We start from the raw sequence: 20,812 nt of genomic DNA on the forward strand, positions 1-20,812 counted from the left end.
GTGCGTGTGTGTATACACACCCCCTGGCCACCCCTGTATACTGTGTACAGGGCCTAAGGTGAATCTTAACTACAGAGTCCTCAGTAGATACCGGTCTGTGAAAGGATCCAATTCCTAGGCTGTAGATATGAGTCAACCTTAACTAAAGGCCCATTAGGCAAACCTCATGCTTCTGCCCTTCGAGTGAGAAGCTCCGAGATAACATTTGAGAGGCTTTTCCATAGACTACCTCACACCCTCTATTAGCAAACCCCTTGTTTCTTACGTAGCACACTTCTACTGCTTGCGTGAGGCCTGCCTGGCTCCCTGAGTCAAATGATCAGTTCTGAGGAGGACAGGGCAGCTGCCCTCCGGGTGCTGCTCTTTCTGCCCTGTATCCTGGTTATACCCTGCCTCCCTGCCACAGGCCCATACCGACACCGACCTTTATCCAGCTCTCCCTGTCCAGCTTCTCCGTCAGCACTCATCACAGCTACTGGCATGTAGAGGGACGTGATGTGAGCAGAACCAAACTGAAATGTGTTTCCTGAAAGCTCACGGGCGAAACCCACTCAGAACAAAGAGTTTCTCTAAGCAGGCTCTGCCCCTTTGGGGGTCTCCCTGGCCACGCAATAACACTCCCCATGCTGGAAGGCTAGCAGCCCATGATGGAAGGCTACCCACTCTGTATTCTAGTACTTTCAAAGCTAAGCAACGAGCATTCTGGAATATGTTCTTTTATTTTTCTTCCATAGAAGGGAAATATCCACCCCCCAATAACTTCCAATTGTACAGACACTATTTTTTAAAAAATAACTCCATTTACATGTGCACTGGAAGGGGAGGGGCGGGGGCTGAGATATGAATCTCTCTCTCTCTCTCTCCCTTTAGTCGCTCACGTCTGCTTGCGGGAGTGTTCAGACCCACACGCTTATGTCACTGGTTACAGGTCTCTAATTATGCTCCCCACCACTAGAAAGGAAGAGAAATGGGGGCGACATAGACTTACATTTGTCAGAACCGAGTTCCCCTTTTAGTTGAGGGGTGTAACGTCTCGGGCTTTTCCAGCAACACAAGCGTGTGCTCTGTTACAGCTATCTGTCTTTCCTGGATCAGTGGAGTCTCCGAGAGGAGAGAACGGTGACAGAAAAACACTCGGCGCTGGTTTCTTTTCACTTCCCTTAAATAGATGCAGGTTTTTTTTTTCATGTGTAATTACAAGCTAAAAATAGCAATAATGTGAAGTACAATTTATGCTGTGACTGCCCTTTAAAAATGAGCCTTCTCTTGTCTAATTCAAGTTGAAAATTTCTGCTTCTGGCTTGGCTTTTATTTTTATTTATTTATTTATTTGATTCATTCGGCCTCACATCTTTTGGTGAGGCTTTTGCTTTCACTGCTACTTGGGAGAGAGGTCAGGAAATTCATTTTTAAAATATGAGTATCAGGTCCCCCAAACTGCTTGAGGAAAGTGCCTTCTGGATGCTGACAATCAACAGTGCGGAAAGAAACCCACAGCCCATCCTGAGCCTCGGAGCGGAGCCCAAAGTGGTCAGCGACGTGCTTCATCCTTGGGAGTCTTACAAACCACTCGCAGAGCGGCTGCCCAGCAAACGGAAGCAAGGAAGCCGTACTGCCTCACACAAGCCGTACCTGAAGCTCCCCATACAGACCATAATAAACACGTGCGTGGGTGCGACGAACTGGTTAGCCAGTCAACAAGCGCGACGGAGAAAAATACAAAGCTGCGGTTTTCCCCAAACCCCGCAGTTAGGATGGGAGAGGGCGCTGAAATCAGAGACGGGAGAGGAGTCCTATGTTTTTGGCATCCTTCTCAAAGTGTGGCCCAACACTGCACTGATAGAAGTCTTCGGGAAACATAGTGAGGCACACGGGCCTCGGCTGGGGAGGAGGGTGAGGGAGGACGTACACACGTTGGTATGGCATGTGACTGCTTCACACACTGGAACTGTGGGATGGAATTGTTCTCTGCATCTGTGACCCAGCACCTCCTAACGGCACAGTGACAAGCATAGAGACGTTGTCATAGTTAGGGGACCATCAGGACAAGTTTTAGTGTGAGAACTAAATCGAAGAGCTGGGAGTTGTGCAACGTGCCAATCGCTACACTTCTCATTTCCCTGAATCAACTCCTCCATATCTACAGCTTCACAAGGACGTCATGATCACTTGCAAAGAAGCTTTGAGTAGAGAAAAGGTGAGAGGTCGACAGGGACCCGCTAACATCCATCCGTGTGGGGATCACTCTCGGAATATCTCCCTAAATCCCAGAGTACACAGCTCAGAAAGGAGCACAATCAGTGGTGGGCAGCAAGCACATGTCAGGAGGACTGGCAGGCCAGCGGGGAGAGGGGTCGCTTACTTGTGGAAGTCCTCAATGCAGTGAATGAGACCGCATGCGTCTACGGTAAACGGGATGCCATCCAGGCTGCGGTGGCACATCACGCAGGTGAAGCAGTGGGGGTGGTATGCCTTCCCGGTGGCACGGAGGATCCGCTCCATGATTGGCTTAGAACACACACTGCACTGCTCCAGCGTATTCTGAGGAAAGAAAGAGAACTGTTTTTAGCAGGACAGCGCGGCTTCAGTGTTGACCACAGTGCTCTAGGGAAGGCAGTTTTCACCAGCAGCAGCTACATGAAAGTGATGCACACAGGGGGTCAAAGGGGATCACCCAGGCACTGGGCAGCAAACCCATGGTTTAGAAGACCCGCTGTCTTTTCTCCTGTGGCAGTCCATTCTGCTGCACAAAGAGTGATGACAAGTTTTTCAATAAAGGCTCCGATGCTAGGGATCTGTGGTGGCAACAATTCATTTTACCCTAGGCCAAAGGCTGCCTCTGAGAACACATGAGCCAGGAGCCCGCAGTTCAGTAGAACTTTATTTATAAAAACACATAGTAGGCTAGATGTATTCACTAAAGTGCATTATGCAGGTCCTGTGCTTAGAAGATTTCAGGTAAAACTTGCCTCGACATGAAAGGCTTAGTAGGTAGGGTCACTGATGGCTCCTAACTTTTTTTTTTTTATTAACTTGAGTATTTCTTATATACATTTCGAGTGTTATTCCCTTTCCCGGTTTCGGGGCAAACATCCCCCTAATTCCTCCCCCTCCCCTTCCTTATGGGTGTTCCCCTCCCAACCCTCCCCCCATTGCCGCCCTCCCCCCAACAATCACGTTCACTGGGGATTCAGTCTTAGTAGGACCAAGGGCTTCCCCTTCCACTGGTGCTCTAACTAGGATATTCATTGCTACCTATGAGGTCAGAGTCCAGGGTCAGTCCATGTATAGTCTTTAGGTAGTGGCTTAGTCCCTGGAAGCTCTGGTTGCTTGGCATTGTTGTACTTTTGGGGTCTCAGGCCCCTTCAAGCTCTTCTAGTTCTTTCTCTGATTCCTTCAACAGGGGTCCCTTTCTCAGTTCAGTGGTTTGCTGCTGGCATTCGCCTCTGTATTTGCTGTATTCTGGCTGTGTCTCTCAGGAGCGATCTACATCTGGCTCCTGTCGGCCTGCACTTCTTTGCTTCATCCATCCTGTCTAATTGGATGGCTGTATATGTATGGGCCACATGTGGGGCAGGCTCTGAATGGGTGTTCCTTCTGTGTCTGTTTTAATCTTTGCCTCTCTATTCCCTGCCAAGGGAATTCTTGTTCCCCTTTTAAAGAAGGAGTGAAGCATTCACATTTTGATCATCTGTCTTGAGTTCCATGTGTTCTAGGCATCTAGAGTAATTCAAGCTCCTAACCTTTTATCTGTGTGATGACTGAGGTGAGGCCACGCCCTCTGTAGCCCTAATCAAAGCTCCCATTTAAAACCTCAAAATTCAGGATAAATAAACTCCTGATAGAAATATTGAACATAAACTGGTGGCTTGGATATAGAAGTGAGCTAAGAAATTCTGTTTACTTAGATTTGAAAATATGCTGGGCCTTAGGAATAAATGTGGACCTTGAGAGGTAATATTCAGGAAGTCAGCGAGGTCAACTGTCAGTCCCACCCCTCAGACTGTGTTCTCAACCAATGTTTTTATTTCACACGTGATATATTATTCTCTAAAGTGACTCACTAGAATTAGGCATCAAATTAGGGTACAGGTGTCAAGAGACAGACCCCGAGGCAGCTAGAACATGAAAAGGAAGGAGAAACTCCCTTCCTGCCCTGAGATCTTTAAATGTTGAGGGGAGAGATAGATGCCTGTGGAGAGTTACCAAGGGTCCTGAAAGCTGAAGTAACCTGCTTACCCCACAAGGAGGCCAATTTACTTCCTAAACCATGGATGGGCCCATGTACTTCCCTCATGCCAGAGAGGCCGTCATGGCCCTGTGGTGTAAGTAGTGAATTCCTTCCATGGCATCCAACTTTCCCCGTAGGCTCAGCTCCTCAGAGCATCCAAGCAGCAAGCCTATCTGTTTTATTCAGGAAGTCCTAGCTTTTACATCTTGATGCCTGAGTCCATGAACTCTGACAACAGCCATTCTGACCTTCCAATGTACAGGTTAGAAAGCTCTTTGATTACCTATCTAACTACACTACATTTTTTTCCACCCCACTTCAATTTATTTACTTTTCTATGACACTTAACTGTATATATCCCATCACTTTACAATACCAGAATTTCATTAAAGGAAGGGATTTCTTTTAGGGTTTTTCTAAAACATTATTTATTATCTTTATGTGCGTTGGTATTTGGCCTGTATGTCTGTGTGAGGGAGTTGTATCTACTGTTGTGATGAACAGTTGTGAGCAGTCATGTAGGTGCTGGGACTGGAACCCAAGTCCTCTGGAAAAGGAGCTAATGTTTTTAACCATTGATCCATCTCTACAGTTGGAAGGGACTATTTTTTAAGATTATATTTCTCTGTCCCGGTATACTGCTTGGGGAAAAAAAAAACAAGCTGGAGAAGAATGCCCCCAGGAAGAATGAATAAAGAAATCTTGACGGTCTACCATGGCAGCACAGCACTGGTCTATCTCCTCCAAGTGTGGACTGCATCCCAAGATGAACTGGCAAATCCAGCATCATCCTCTCCTATGAACTGTGCTGAAGCTGCCTTTGGTCATAGTTTAAACTCTCGGAAACTATTAGCCTCCTTTCCCCCCAACTTGAAGTGTGGAAATTACAGTAGCAGAGGCATCCAGGGTGAAGGTCTGGAGGAGGACAGCACTGCTTCTTTTCTACTTTGGTGATCCGAGTTAGCATGACTAGAAATTATTTCCCTGGGGCTTCTGTTTTGCTTTTCTGTGGGTTTTAACTTTTATTTTCTTCTTTTTAAAACCCTGTATGAAATGGAGTTGAATAAACCAGAATATGCTAGACCAGAAATTGTATTTGTTTGCACTGAGGCTTGGCTCTGAGGTTCAGCTCCTTTGCTCAAAACTAGCAGCAACATACAAGGCTTAATCAGTTTCTAAGGGAGAGCATTATGGTCTGTGAGTGGTCTATTCAGGGGATGGGTAATCTGGTCAGTTTTACAAAGAAAATAAGCTTAAGGTATGCCTAAAATTAGCCTCATGCAAAATGCCCCAAAATCAGAGAAAAAAAAAAAAAACAAAACGAAGTTTCCAAGAAAGTAGGTGGCTCAGACAAACAGCCATGACAACTTTCCCAGACAACTCCCTCGATTGTATGTCTGTCCCTATTTTACACTGTCAGGGCAGAGCACACTTGCACTTCCGCTAGGCCAGGTGAGGTCAGACTCAGGGTCTACTGGTTAACTAGGTCGCTGAGCTGTGAGGGCACTTGAGTTTGGCGTTTGTTTCTACTTTCCTGACTCCTGGTAATTTAGAGAGGTGCCTGACAGACTCATATATAGCCATAACGAGAAGCACGTGCTTCTCAAAGTCTATGCAGGGTCCTGGCTGGGACAACACGGAAGAATACTTTCTTTTGTACAATTTCTTTGCTGTAGACTTCAAGTTTCTCAATGGTAAACTGATTCATCCCAACCCTTTAGCATACTGTTATTTATTAGCACTAACGCAAGAAGAGACCAATTTCCCACTCCCAGGTACATTCTAGACACAAGTGGAAAATCCCCGGACAAGGCTTGAAAGTGGGACTCACATGTTCGTCAGACTCAGACATTTCTAATGATAAAATTTTAAGCACAACAATGGAAGCTTTGTACCTTTTCATACGCAGTTATTTTTAAACAGAAAGCTGGACTCTTCGTGTACATATTAAGCTTTTCTAAAGTCGGGTAGAGCGAATGTGAAATGACAGTTTTGAAGGAAACAGGCTTCGATAGCATTAGTGAAAAAGATGTCGCGAAGTCTGCTCAGATCACGTCTTAGATGTGGAACATGGTGCCACGTTTGACAGCTCGCAGGAGAACACAGCACCGCTCAGGGACCCACCCAATCAGCAGTGTGCTTTGTGACTTGGCTCCTCCTCCTCAACGATGATCTCCCACATGGGCTTCACCTTCTGTCTGCCATTCTCTACTCATCGCTACATCTCTAAAAATCAGTGCACACACCCAGGGCACCTTGTCCTTTTCCTTCCCCAGAAAATAATCTGCTGTCTTTCTTTTTTAAATGAAGCTCAAAGGCTGCCTACTGTGGAAAAGAAATCTTTCCTGAGTCTCCCTCTGTTATAGTAAAAATAAGCCATGTTCTCTGCCCATAGGATTGTTTATGAGATGTTTCCCCTATGACATCTATGTGGCCAAGCAGTAATCGGTCTTCTTTCTTCCCATAAAACTTTAGTCTGAGGTTGTGTTGCCTATGGAACAGATTCTGAAACTACTTTGCACACAGGGAGCTATTGGGCTTGTGATTGGCATCTATGGGAGATTAAAGAAGTGCCTGGGTGAAATCTAAGATGTAGCTGTGACCAAAGCCTAGATTCCTCCAAGGAGGATGTGACACCTGGGAGTGACCTGAGGAATTGCTTTTTCACGAAGCTCTTGGGAGTCCTTATAGCTGCATGTATCAGCAGACGCAAGACCATTCTCAAGAATGAAGAGTAACTCTGACTGAAGTACTTTCCTTCATCTGATAATGAGTGCAGAGGGACCTAGGTACGAGAATTCACCAGTTAATATTCCCAGCAGGTGGGGAAATGAGAACTTCAGTCTCAAAGAGGCATCTGGGCAACATACTACATCATCTACACAGTCATCATTACCCTGCGCAGCCCATGGTCCCGGGCGAAGACCTTGTCGCTTAAACTCAATGCTAGATCTGTATTTTATTCATTTTACAACAGACACTACTTTGAGCAGTTACTCTAATCAAAGTGTGATCAAAATGCAAACATCTGAGAGATGCAGGAAAGAATCAGGGGCTTAGTAGTCGAAAGGCACAGACGGTAAACTTCGGAAAGGGTGGTGCTCCAGTTGTGATTAGACACAAAAATTTAACTGAAAACCAAACTAAAATCACAAACAAACTTGTACTCAAGACTCCCTAGTGCAACTGTTGTTAAATCTGAGATACAATCTGGTTGTAGTTTTTATATCCCTGGGTGTTATATAAATAACTTTTCTAATTCCCAGGCAGAAGAGCTGAAGGAGCAGCTGAATCTAAATGAGGCAGGCAGGCAGCACAAACACTAACCACCACCCCACAGAGAGATGGAAAAGGGTGTTGCCTCCAACACGTCAGACAGGAATACACCGGTCAGTGTGAGTGCCTGCGACCAAGACAGATGTGCATGGAGAGTTGGAAGACTAGAAGGGGAGCTGAGCTGAAACTCTAATTTTATAAAATTAAAATGGGATCTTACATTTTGGAGAAATGAGCATATCACAAAACAGGAAGGTTCATAAGACGGTGAGGTGACCTCTCATGTTTTAGAAAACATTCTGGACTTAGTTGATTAAGAGAGAATCAGGGAGAGTGAAACTAGTAGACCTGAAATGTCTGTATAATGTCTTCTATTTTCTACATGTGCTTCCCTCTAGATGCTGTGGTCGGAGAAATGATGCCAAGGAGGCCTTCTCAGAGAGCCCAAACTTACTCCTCGATGAGGAGTGTCAAAGAATAGACTGTGAGATGTACGCCACACTGTTCACATCTCCCCGCCCGGGTGCCACCCAGAAACCAAGGCTTGGATCCTGAATATGTCTAGGAGCAGATTCACGCCTCCTAGGTCCCTATGCAATGGGGAGCAACTCCAATGTTCTGGTTGTACTTCTGTATTTTTGTAGAAACACTTCAGACTGCAAACAGAAGGCATGCAGGTTTCCTACCTGAAAGTTACATGCAAAGAAATGAACTCAGGAAACACATCGTGATCTCAAGACCATCTGTCCCCCCAAACTCCTACACCACGAGACAGAAAACTCGTTGTTGGGTCACAGCATTTACAATGGCGTTTCTGCATAACACTGATGCTCCATGAATTTTAATTACAAGATAAGCCAACAAGTTATGGATAATTTATTTAAAATAAAATTATTTTATGTAACCGTGTAAAAGGCTGCCAGAGAGTAAGTTTAAATGAATTTCAGGTGTGCCATACATGAGGGGCTCCAGAGTCCCTGAGTTATCAGCTGGGTCTGCAGATGCTCGTTTCCTTCAGTGTTCTGCACAAATGCCATCATTGTCTACATGAACGGTGAGGTGAAATGTGGGAAGCACATTTCGGTGTGACTGTTCAAACAGACTGGTAGTTCCGATCCACAGAAAGAGATTGGGTCTATGATTCAGCAATTTCTCCTCAAGTGCTAGTGTAATTATTCAGATTCAAATAATTGTACTGTCTAACTCACATGTGGACTGTTAATCTATTCTTGGTTCTGACAATCAAGAAGGCTTTCCAGAGAATGGCTCTGCTTTAGGGTCTCCGTAAGCAAAGACTTCACTCAGCCCTGGGAGCTCAACCCCGACAGCCCTGCCTCCCAGCTGAGGCGCACATTTCCTACTACAATCTGTCCTGCACTCCGGGCTACTCTCCTTCTGTATCCCCATCAAGATGTACATTTTATATTTGCATCTGTGTTTCAAACAGACTAGAAATAAGGACAGCGAATTTAGTGCTATCCCTAAACTACAACTCTCTAATCAGAATCAAATTTCTTTTTTATAGGTGAAAATTATGATTTTTCCTCCAAACTTTGTTAGATGATATCAAAATCCTCAAAACTATATTTTATGATGTAATGACTTACTTTTTTTGCATACACACACAGACACAAACTCACATACCTGCAGACAAGCATAGAGACCCAGAGACACACTCATATTTGTGCACACAGAGGCACACAGACAGGCTGACAGACACACACACAACAGCTAGAAAACACCTAACTGAAGATTGTGTAAAAAGTATTTCAACTTTCTTTTTTTGATAAAATCCTTCTGAGTATAACTCTTCAAATTTCTTAGAATTCTCTTTAAACAAATACTTCATACATCTCCTCTAATAAGCTGCCTCCCTACTTACTCTGCTGTCGCCGAGAGCCTAGGGAGTGAGGTGTTGCACATCCTGGAAGTCTGAGACACTCTCCTTTCATTCACAAGCTCCCAGCGCAATGGGAAGAAAGCGCACCTACAAACAACTGCTTAATGGCAAAGCACAGGGCTGCTCTCGTGAAGACACCAGCAACCTGATGTGACTGAGAAAACGGAGAGGAGTTATTGAGAACGGGGGAGGACAGGTTGCTTTCTGTGGTTTGTGATGATACCTCTCTTCTTGGTGGGGTCTGATTTGTCATTTAAAGGAAAACTGATTGTCATACTCTTTGGAGCTGATGTTATAACGTGAGTCTTCATCAGTATATAAGCCCTCTTGAGAGATGTCTTAGACAAGCCTGCCTTCAACCAAAACTCATTCTCCAGAACACTGTGACAAAAATCTGTGAAGTGGTGAGGGAGAATTCAGTATTTTCAGGCACGAACACAAATATGAACAACTAAACATTTTAGAGAAATGTAGAATTATTAATCTAGGATTATGAAGTAGAAGACAAGAATTTTGTTTCCATTTGAACTCTATAAATTGACTTTAAAATTAAGAAACAGGAGAGCTGGGAGATTTCTCACTTGGTAAAGTACTTATCAGGAAGTACAGTTCATTTACTAGGACTCAAGTTAAAACAAACAAACAACAAACAACAAAAACAACAAACAAACCAGGTGTGCATTGCTGGAAAGATGGGTTGACCATTAACAGCACTGGCTGCCGTTCCAGAAGATCCAGGTTCAATTCCAGAACACATACGGCAGCTCAAACCTTTATGTAATCCCAGTTCGACTAGTTTAACGCCCTCTTTTGGGAAACTGCTCCCAGGTCACAAATATACATATCCCCAAACCATACACACATACACAAAGTGAAAAGTGGTACATGGTCTAACCCTACTGCTGGTAAGGGGAGAGATGTGGATCCTTGGGGCTCACTAGCCATCAAATCTAGCTTACGGGGTAAATTCCAGGTCAATGGGAGACCATATCCAACCAAACAACCAACCAACTAACCAACCAACCAAACAAACAAACAAACAAACAAACAAACAAACAAAGAAACAAACTTTTCCTTCAAAAAGACAATAGTATAGCTACTCCTTAAAGCTCAGAGAAGTGATTTGTCATTTTAAAGCATGTAACTATGTAGAACAGGAGGGCTCCCCAAATACGTGGATGTGTCAGAATCCTTGAGAAACAGAGGGAGGCAAAGCTACCTTCATGCCAGGGGCAAATTAAAAGATCACAGAACTCCAGCAAGACTATCGTGAGAGGGGAAGAAAGAATAGAATTCCTTTCCTTCCGAGCCAAGTCCAATCAGAGAGCTGTCTTTACAACATCTTCAAGGCATAGTCTTGTTAGGACTTATTCACCTGAGAACTGCAGCAGGCCTGTCATACAGTCAAAGAGCTGCTGGTGGCTTTAGGAGGCTGGGTTTGAAAGTCTAAGCATTAAGTGATGTTTGGCGTCCTCACCTACGAAGACTGAAAGTGTCTTGTTCTGTTTTTAATGGTTAGTTAAGATCCTATAAGTGCCTGGTATGTAATGCTAGCTTCAATGTTGGTTTTTTTAATATAGCTTTTCTTCATAAAAAATAATTTCCAGGACTTTATCTACACCAAACCAAATCTGGCACCCGGACATGTGCACTAAGTGTGCGCGCACAGGACGTCAAATATCTCTACAGCAGTCAGGCAGGGGAGGCAGAGTGGAGACTTTCTATGTATGCATCCTAATGTGATCAGAACTTAAATCTATGCCTTCCACACCCAAGGCACGCAAGCTTTTCTCTAGTTCATACTTTCTGCTGATCAGTAAGTTTCTTCTAGTTCCTTGTATTGGCGATCCCACAAAATGCCCTGGCTCATTGCTAGCATTCTGCTGTCCCATAACACTTCACAAATATATAATTTGGGGCTTCTTGTCCCTTTTCACATTATATAGCAGGGTGTTGTTGCTGGGAGATGGATTTTTCTGAGTATCACTGCCATTCAATGAAGATGTCATGTCCAGGACTCACATGGGATACTTTCTTGTGTGGTCCCAGCCCCAATCCAATCGCTAGAAGCTCCAAACTTCTGATTGCATATGGTTCAAGAATAAGGCAAGACGAACACAACTGTCTCCATCATGTGAAAAGCCACTGCACGTGGACGTCTCTGCTTGCACATCTGTTTGCACCTTTGCCTCTGATAGGAGATGATTACACTGTGATGGAAATGGACCTCAGAGATGCCGATTCCCATGGCATGCTGTCTAAGGCCAACCTCTCATCATTCTTGCCAGTGGCGGCCCGTATCATTACTTGTCACGAGGCATTAAAGACCAATACATTATCAGCCTCTGTAACAGCATGTAGTCATAATGGGCCTGCAAAAAGTATTTGTTGTATGAAGAAGAAAATGAATGGCATTAAATAAAATAACACCTGAGGCATGTTTTGGTCTTAGGATTGTTTTTATCTCAGCCAGGATGTATCTCTCAAAAAATTATTGCTATACACTCCCCTAAGAGCTTAAGTGATCTGAAATTGTTTCACACATGCACAGTCCGTAGGACAACACTCTTTTACTTAACGCCACCTGATTATCAAGAGTAATTGATCCGTCTAGGGGAACATTCTATAATGTGAGTTTAAGCAAAGATCTTTCTAGCTATGTGTATACACAGTAATGACCACCCGTGTGCACATTTCAGATCAGAATTAAACCACTCTGAATCATCCATTAGAATCGTGATCTGCAAGCAAAGACTAGAAGTGTTCTGAGTGCCATGCTGCTCACGTGCCTGCTTTCTGAGACTCAGGCCTGCCACGGTACTTACTTTCTACCTGACTGGGTAGATCCCAATTGCTTCCTACAGTACAGACACAAGTGGTCTGAGCCAACAACCAGGGTCATGGAAGGTTTCTCCTTGTACATCTGCATATGACAGAAAAGCTTCTTTGAACCAAACTTGATCTTCTTTCTAAAGAATGGGAAAACTTTAAGTCTCTAACTCCTGGGAGTGGCAGTGAGAACAGCCAGAGGGCGGTGAGCTAGCTCTGATCCTCTGGAGATCATCTGAGCACATTTGGCAATCACTTGGCTTCTGTTGAAAACGAGGCCTTCTAATTACACTGCTGCCAATGGAAGACAAAAGACAGCACTTGGGCTTAGAAAGGTCACGGTGACATGCCAGTGTCAGGGCTGTGATTGTGGTTTCCCTCTGAGTACAGGCTTGCAGATGGGACAGCCACACACCCGGCTGGGGAGCCCATTCATGGGAATGGAATCTTAAGCAGGCTGCAAAGTGATTTGCTGTTCTCCTAAACGGTATCTTGCCTGGAATATTTTCTGACACTAGAAATAAAATAATAACATGTTTTGGTTCTTCTTTCTGTGCTCTGTACTGCATCAAAAGTGGTTTAGATGAACTAGGTAGGAAGGCTCAGTGAGTGCAGGGTTTTCCAAGTGCTTTAGAGACAAAGGAGGCAGGAAATACAGATGTTTGCTCCTTGTAGCACAGACTTGTGGACTAACTCCTTCGGTGTCTCTGGAATGCAAATTTTCTTTCACAGTTTAGCAGTCTTTTTTGGATTTCAGCACAGTGAACTAACACTTTCCTGGATTCCAAGACCTCCAGAGAACCAGATGGATGAGAGGAACTGGGAAAAAGAACCCACACTGTTTGAAAAAGGTATGAATTTCTCACTCTGCATTTAGCCAAAAAGCTCTGAAAACTAGAAGAGTGAAATCACTTTTGGTTTGTTCAAATGCATGCCACCCCAGTTGTTGGTGGGGTGTAAGAAGAGAAAAGTCCAAAGTGATTTGATGGTTTGGAGTCTGTGTTCAGTTTCAGCTGGGAAGCAGACTTTAACAGAGACCTTTGTTTACTATCAAAGGCAGGAAAGGAACTCGAGAGGAAACTGCTCAAGAGATCATTCTGGGTGTCTGTGCTTTGACACTGGGGACAGATTTTCAAGGCCAGTTCTTCTAAGTGGACACTTTGGTCTCTCTGGAGCCCTGTGAGACCGTTCCTTTCCAGACAGGTAATCCCATTCTCTTGTCCTCAGCACAGAAATCAGTGCAAACTTTAAAACATTCTGTGTTCTTGCTCTTCATTGGGACCTCTGCTTTGAGCAGCCTTTCCTTTCTATAACCTTAGCTTTGGAGGTCCAGGGCTTAGGGCCATTACCTCTGTTACTGCTTTCCCCGCCTATTCTTCTGCCCTTCCACATAGTAGTCGTGCATTCTTTAAGGTATCAACTTGCATAGAGTGTTGCCTGTTTACATGAAATCTCCAAAGAGGGGCCATGAAAATGTACTCTGTCCTCCCTTGTGACACACCGTGTGACAAGCGCTGTTACGCACCAAGAGCTGGACTGCTGAGACGAACCTAGCTAATGGAGTCCTGTGGGTCTGGATGACTGTCTGCAGTACACGCAAAATGGTTTTTCTCTTTAAGCTCTGAATTGCCACAGGATGGCTCTACACCAGAACTGTCACACTGGAGAGATCACCTTTAGTAGAGGGACATTGATGAGAAGCCCTACTTGTTCCCCAGTAGCTGATCAGTAGTCCAGGCCTCTGAGAAGCCTCAGCTCAGAACACTCAGAAGTGTCTATGACCTAGAGCTTCCTGGCTGAGAGACTACCAGATTCCTGACCAACACTATATATGGGGGTGGTGCGGATTGCTTTATGACTGAAACTTTGTTTTTTATCAAGTGCTTATGGTAGCTGTCATAATAAAACAGCCAGCTTTCATATATTTAAATGCTCTTCCAAGTTTGACATGGAAACTTTTTTTTTGTCGGTGGCACTAAATATGTCTCATAAAACAGTAGAAATTGTTTGGTAAGTACTTGAATGAATGAATGACTGAGTGAAGTAATGAATACATTGGGAGGTCTCATGATCAATGGACTGTAAATTCCAGAAGAGAGTTTTATTGAGAATGATACAGTATGCTGAGTGAAAAAACTGACAAGCCGGAGGGTGAGAGCGCACCTTAGCCTTCCTTCTCCATAGAGTGGGAATAGGGTTTGCGAGCCTTGGAAGTCAGTATTTATTCCGGGAAACAATGTGGACATCCAGGCACGGGACCATGCATGGTGATTCATTCTCTTCCAGAGCACCGACTGCTACCCTTAACACTTCTGAATGTGAAGACAACAACTTCCCTTAATAGGAAAATGAATAAATAAATTAGTGGGAAAAAAGAGAGAAGGCAACTTTCTCTTGAATTATTTTTTCAATGAAAAAAATCAATAAAGCAATAGATTTCTTGAGCTGTATAACTAAAAGAATTTGTGGCACCTAAGGTTTCATGGAGGATCATGGCAGAGTATTACAGTAAGTGAGATCTCGGCCATTCTTTGTGCCAGTTGGTTTGGTGAATACATTCCCCTCACAGCACCCCTAGTTGGTCAGGGCTTATCCAGCTTGAAACTATCATTTCTAGGGACAGTAGACTCTCTTGGAAGGCATCCATTCTACTGGCCCACTTAATTGTTGGAGGATTATATTTAATCTTCCTTCTGTCCTCTATAAGCAAGTCTGTTGCCTTTTCTGGGTAACACCCCTAAAGAGTCCTGAAAATATTGTCTTTTTTGAGCCTTCTTTTGGGATAACTACCTGGAATCTTTCCATCCTTTCTTATGGGCTATTTCTGTCTCCTATCCCCCCAACCACTATTCTCAGCACAAGTTCTAGTTTGTCTTGGTTCCCTTCAATACATGGCACCCAGAATAGAACACAGCACTGTAGGATCTATAGCTAGCGTGTGTCCTGCATACCCCTGCCTAAGTAGTGCAGTCAAGAATGGCATTTACTTTTCTGTGGTTTGATATATTGTTATTATGATTACTAATCTTGTGATCAAATTTCTTCTCAGGAGTTTTATTTCTTAGGTTGTTTGTTTGTTTTTTGCAAACACACTGAAATACATTTCATACAGAGTCAGCATCCGTTTCCTCTCTTCTACCAAGTACCATTAATTTTCACCAGAAAATACATAATTTTGCCACCACAGTCTGTCTCTACTGTGATATCCCATCATCCTCCTCCTTAGATAACCGGAGTAATGTCCACCACTCACCCAGCATTTCCATGGCCCTTTTCCATACTGACACAAGAGGACATCGGGCACATTCACACAGCTCGACTCTGAAGAGTTCATTTGAAAACCAATGATTTCTGAGCCTACTTGGTCCTTAACCCTGGGGTTAGGAGGTCAGGCATCTACAGCTTTAAAACAGTTCTCTACTTGTTTGACAGGCTGAAAACTTTGCTCTGGGTTTCTGAAAAGCATTTACTTGTTAAAGAGCTAATCTACCCTGAATTTCCTTCAGGGAAAGGGAGTGTCTTGGATTGGGAGGAGATTTATGAAGAAGAGAGGAGGAAAGAAAAGCACAGAGAGGTCTGCAGTAGCAGGTGTCTGCTCTGGGATGTGCTGGCTGTCTCTCTCTCTCTCTCTCTCTCTCTCTCTCTCTCTCTGAATCAATCAATTTAACCCATTAAATTCTCAAAGTAACTCCAGGATCAAAACATTACCATCCTATACGAGACAGTAAATCATGGATTCTTTTCTTAAATCTACATATATCCAAAGTCATAAGTTGGTAGATAGGGACTGAACACAATTCTGCCTGACTCCTATCTACATAATTGATAAAAACAAATACTTTGTAAGAGAAAGGAAACACAGCACATATGTGAACATATATGAGTGTACATATTATAAGTGTTCTTAACTGAAGATCGCACCTCAGAGATGCCATAATCCATAGAGACCAAAAGGATATCAGGGACATCAGAGCAATGTCACGCCTTTGCGAGAGTGTATATGGATAACTGCTTCTCTTTTCTCTTTAGCAACTGAAGGTAGTTAATTACATAGCTGCCTGGTATAATATAAACATGCTTCCCCCTTGCATCAGCTAGACTTGGATCAGAGTGGAGTGAAGCATGGATAAGAGGCAGGACACCAGCACAGCAGGAATCTGGCACTTACCTGCGGTGCCCTGCAGCATCTACTTCATCACCGAGAGGGAAATAATACCCTTTAGGTCGTTTTCTGACTCTTCAGCTGAACCAGGTCTTCACAAACTTTGTGGTTTGAGTCCAGTCAGTACCCTCTTTTTGCCTTAAGTTTTTAATGTGCATAACAAAGCTTGGATGCAAAGAACTTCAAATGTATTTGAAGTCTCAGGGGGAATGACAATGGCCAAAAGAAGGAACATAACAGGATCACATGTCTTTCCTGCAGGGGTGCCACACGCCAGGTCTCCTAGGGAGAAGCAGCTTGGTACTGCTGGACACCTACCCACTCTCTCATGTTCAACTGGACAGTCTGCTCCCTAATGCAACCAAGGACTCCTTGGAGCAAGACTTATACGTCGGCTTGTCACCTGCTCTTATGTTCTTCTCACTGACATCAGACCAGACATTTCCATACTTTGAGTCAAAGTGTCCTCTCCTCTGGAGAATTTCTGGAACAAGTCCCTCTCTAACAGAATGCATTTCTCCTCTGCCATTAAGAATGCCTCACTGTCAGCCTGTTTCTCTCTGTGTTCTTGGTTTTGTTTTTGTCTTCAGTGTATTTTGAACTTTGGGGGATGGGGTCCATGCCTTCAATTATCATTTCCATTCCATAGCTAACAAAGTGTCTGTTATGGGCATTAGGTATGTAGTAAGTGTTCTTTGACTCATGAGTGAGGAAATAAATCGAAGAGGTGATTTTCTTGAGATAACAGTGTGAATCCTCATTTCATTTAGGAGACACTAAACTCCATGTACAAATGCAGATTTAATAGGAAGCAGGGGTATTCTGGACATTTGGTCAATGATTATAAACATTTTTATATTGGTGAAGTGACAACAATGAGCCCCTTGTGGTCATGCAGCAAATTTGTCCAAATGAGCTCTCACTCCATCACTGATATGCCCTCTTGTACTCGGTTTGTTCCAGTGTCACAGAACCAGCCTGGGAGAGGCAGACTTGAGAGTTCTCAATCCTCATGTTGGCACTCTGAGCCCCAGAGTACAATAACTCTGCCAATTACCTCTCTTTGTCAAGGGTGCATAATGTATACATACAGAACCTGGCTGTAAGGTGTCTTCAGAAATGCCTTTCATTCAGTCAGCTCTAATCATGCAGAAAAAAATCACAGACACTCAAGAGAACACAAAGACAAGATTATTATACATTTCTAGGTAAATATGTCTCTTAAGAGTGAAAGTTTGTTTTCTTAGGTGGATTCTTTTATAGTTCAATAATACCCCTTCAAGTTCATTGGATTTTTAGACCCTCTCAAGCTTTTTAGAATGCCCTACAACCTCCTTTCTAGTTCTACGGTTTCCAGGTCCTAGGATGGTCCAAGTTCTGGCTACTATCACAGTTCTACACACAGAGGTTGCTTCCTCAATGCTCTTCTGTGGGTGCTCTCTCAAGAAGCATTCTGATGATGCTATAATATACTATTTACTGGAAAATGGATTGGGTAAGACCTTTAAACCATGACTTTCTGGATCTTATCACAACTTGGTGAGGTACAATACTATAGTAGAGTACCAGGTGTGTACATCTGAGAATGAAGTGCACAGTTACTTTATAAGTGCCAACATTAGTGTTAAAATCTCTCTGCATGCCAGTAAACATTAAAGGACATGGTTCTGATAGTCTAAGAAGTAGCACAAGTTGCAAGTCCCCTGTAGCTACACTATCCCCCTAGAAGCATTTATATCTGACATATCATGAATTCACACATATTATCTAAGAAACAGAAGGGCCTGAAAGGCTTCATTGTCCCAACTTTTAAGTCTGAGTTCTTTGTACTCCACCATGCTGAAATAAGAAAACGTCCAAAGAGATGGGCTGTAAGAATGGTAGGTGTGTGTGAAGTCATCTAAAATAATGTATCATTGACTTATGAGATGCTATGGAATCATCCTTCACTCATCTCCTTCCAGGGTTTGCCCAGGCAGTGACAGACACTTAATGCAGAGCGTTCCTTCAGAACAAAGTTCTCTTATATCAGTGCAATGTTTATCTTTAAAATAGACAAGTAGATAGACAGCATAGAAAGCATGTTGTCACCAGGCAGGGGTGATGCATACCTTTCGTCCCAGCACTTAGCAGGCAGCAGCAGGAAGATCTCTATGAGTTTGAAGTCAGTCTGGTCTAGAGAGTGAGTTCTATGACAGCCAAGGTTGTTATAAAGAGAATCACTGTCTTGAAAAAACAAGCAACAACAACAACAATAATCACCCAACAACAGATAAACAAAAACTACACCAAACAAACAAAAAAGAAAGAAAGAGAGCATGTCCTCTATGCCAGGGAGCAACTGTGTGACAGAGGCCTTTTCTTCTATGAGAAGAGACACCATATAAGCCAAGTCCTAAAGTAGAGTAGACATCAACAAATGAGTATTCTCCAGCGGTAATTAAAATACAGGTAGACCAGATGTCTAACCACTTGGTATCTAGATACAGATTCTACACATTCTATAACAAACTAGGAGGAAAGAACATGAACTGAAGCTCTATCTACAGCAGCAGCTCAGTAAGGGAGAGAGACAGGAAGAACAGACTCTGAAGTATGGCAAGAAATCCAGTAAAGCATCCTGCCCACCAATGGCTTTCCAAACGGATAGTATCCTCAAGGTTTGAAAAGAAGAGCATTTGGGAACTTTCACTTTTTAAGTCTTCTTTGCAGCACGTTCTTCAGAAATACCCAAATGGACTCTGAATACAGAAAATAAGTCTGGCATATGGGAGAGGAAATGGGATTAGAGACATTGTGTTCAACAAGGTGCTACTTGGGCTACTTCACCATAGAGATGCAGAGGATGGACTACAGAGGCAACTGTGAAAGATGACTATCTCAATATTTGTAGCCAAGGAGGAATTTTATTAGAGGAAAACTATGCTGGAGGTGAAGAACCCGAAGGGCTGCCCAATCCAACCAGATAAGTTTGCAGACACAGCAAAAGAGCTAGCAACAGGTAGGCAGTTACACTGCCAAGTCAGAGCAGGGCTCTCGATTCCTGGGCCATGTTCTACCTACCTTTCCATAACACCAGTGAAGAAATACAACTGCAGGAGACAATGAGCTGTGTTTAATGACGGGGCCCCTTGGGTCCTTATTACTGAGAGAAGGTAAAGAAAGATACACTTATGCCACATATTCAGTACTCGAGTTCCCATGATTTTCCCTTAAGCAAATTCACGATATAACAAAAATGGAAAAAAAAAGTGGAGAAGAATAGAGAAACTAATTATAGCAGAGTGTGGAATTTGGCATATTCATGGAATACTAGACAACAAAAAGAAACAGATGGCTGATACAGCTACAGGGATGAATGAGTCTCAAAAACTGCACTGTGAATGAGAAAAGGCAGATTCCAGGGAGAGGGGGAGGGAGAAGGATCCAAAAGAGATCGAGACTTACCGAAAGTAAAGAAATACAGCACAAAAGTCAGAAATCAGTTGCTTCCGAGGGTAAAAGGCACGGCTGGCTTTGCAAAGGACATGAGGGAGTTTTCTGGAGCAATAAATGCAACAGTCTGTTCTCATCAAACTGAGCATTTCTGACCTAAGTATTTTCTTGTGTGTAAATCATGCCTTAATAAAAATGAGCATTGCACAAGGAAGCAGAAGCAACACTAAAGTTGATACACATTGATAAGCACAACATGAATATGCAAAATAGAAGTAAGCATATTCAAAATCAATAAGCCCAGGGAGAAAGCCCACCAGAGCCCATGTGACCCGGCCTAAGTAAAGGGCCAATGCTGTAAATGCAGGCACACGTATCAGGAGACATGAATAAAGTACGGTTTTCTACATCTCAAGGTGACCTCTTCTCACTACCCACACTGCTTCACGGTGTCAGAGATGCTTGCATTCAGCCGCTTTACCATCCACCCACACAAACAGTCCCAGTTTCAAAGGCTGGTTTCTTGGAGAACTTTGCAAAGTTACAACCTATTGATATAGGCTGGTCTGTGACGTTCCTACAGTATATCCTCAGCCCTGATGCTCTTTGAACTCTGCTGCCAGAGACATTCCGGCTACTCAGACAGCCACACAGAGGAATCGAGTCAAGTCCCAGACAAGCAGTGGCTTCCCAACTGACAGGATGATGACAGCCTTCTGTCTGGAGTACAGAGGAGCCTGAGCTTGCTTAGGAGACCAGAGCACAGTGGAGGAGAGACTGCTTCATAGGGCAGGATGGGATACTGGAACTGCCCCACAGACTTTCACAGCACAGACAAACCACCTCGCTGGTATTTTCCTCACCAGTAAAAGTGACAGGATTATACAGTCTCTTTTGTGAGGCTGAGAGAATTGGATGAAATGGGTCAAGCTCAGGTCCTACCTGCTGTAAGTGCACAAGATCCACTCTTCTCAGGGCA

General features: G+C 43.6%; 1 protein-coding gene and 1 long non-coding RNA gene across 20 annotated transcripts in view; one reads left to right on the forward strand and one right to left on the reverse strand.

Moving 5' to 3' along the window:
- Nucleotides 1–20,812, reverse strand: part of Lpp (LIM domain containing preferred translocation partner in lipoma) — a 641,914-nt gene that overhangs the window by 19,523 nt on the left and 601,579 nt on the right. For all 18 annotated transcript variants that reach the window (XM_063270369.1, XM_039088098.2, XM_039088097.2 and 15 more), the window contains one exon: nt 2,363–2,541. In XM_063270369.1, the coding sequence (XP_063126439.1) occupies nt 2,363–2,541 (179 nt within the window). The remainder of the gene's footprint in view (nt 1–2,362; nt 2,542–20,812) is intronic.
- Nucleotides 12,770–17,138, forward strand: LOC100910319 (uncharacterized). Of its 2 annotated transcripts, none has more exons than XR_005491105.2 (3): nt 12,770–13,087; nt 13,293–13,439; nt 13,856–14,171. It is a non-coding gene; the product is annotated as an uncharacterized LOC100910319 (long non-coding RNA). The 2 variants fall into 2 exon arrangements; XR_005491104.2 differs by lacking the exon at nt 13,856–14,171 and adding an exon at nt 16,660–17,138 and having other exon boundaries at nt 12,777–13,087.

Source organism: Rattus norvegicus, chromosome 11, assembly GCF_036323735.1.
Source record: "Rattus norvegicus strain BN/NHsdMcwi chromosome 11, GRCr8, whole genome shotgun sequence".
NCBI classification, from domain to species: Eukaryota; Metazoa; Chordata; class Mammalia; order Rodentia; family Muridae; genus Rattus; species Rattus norvegicus.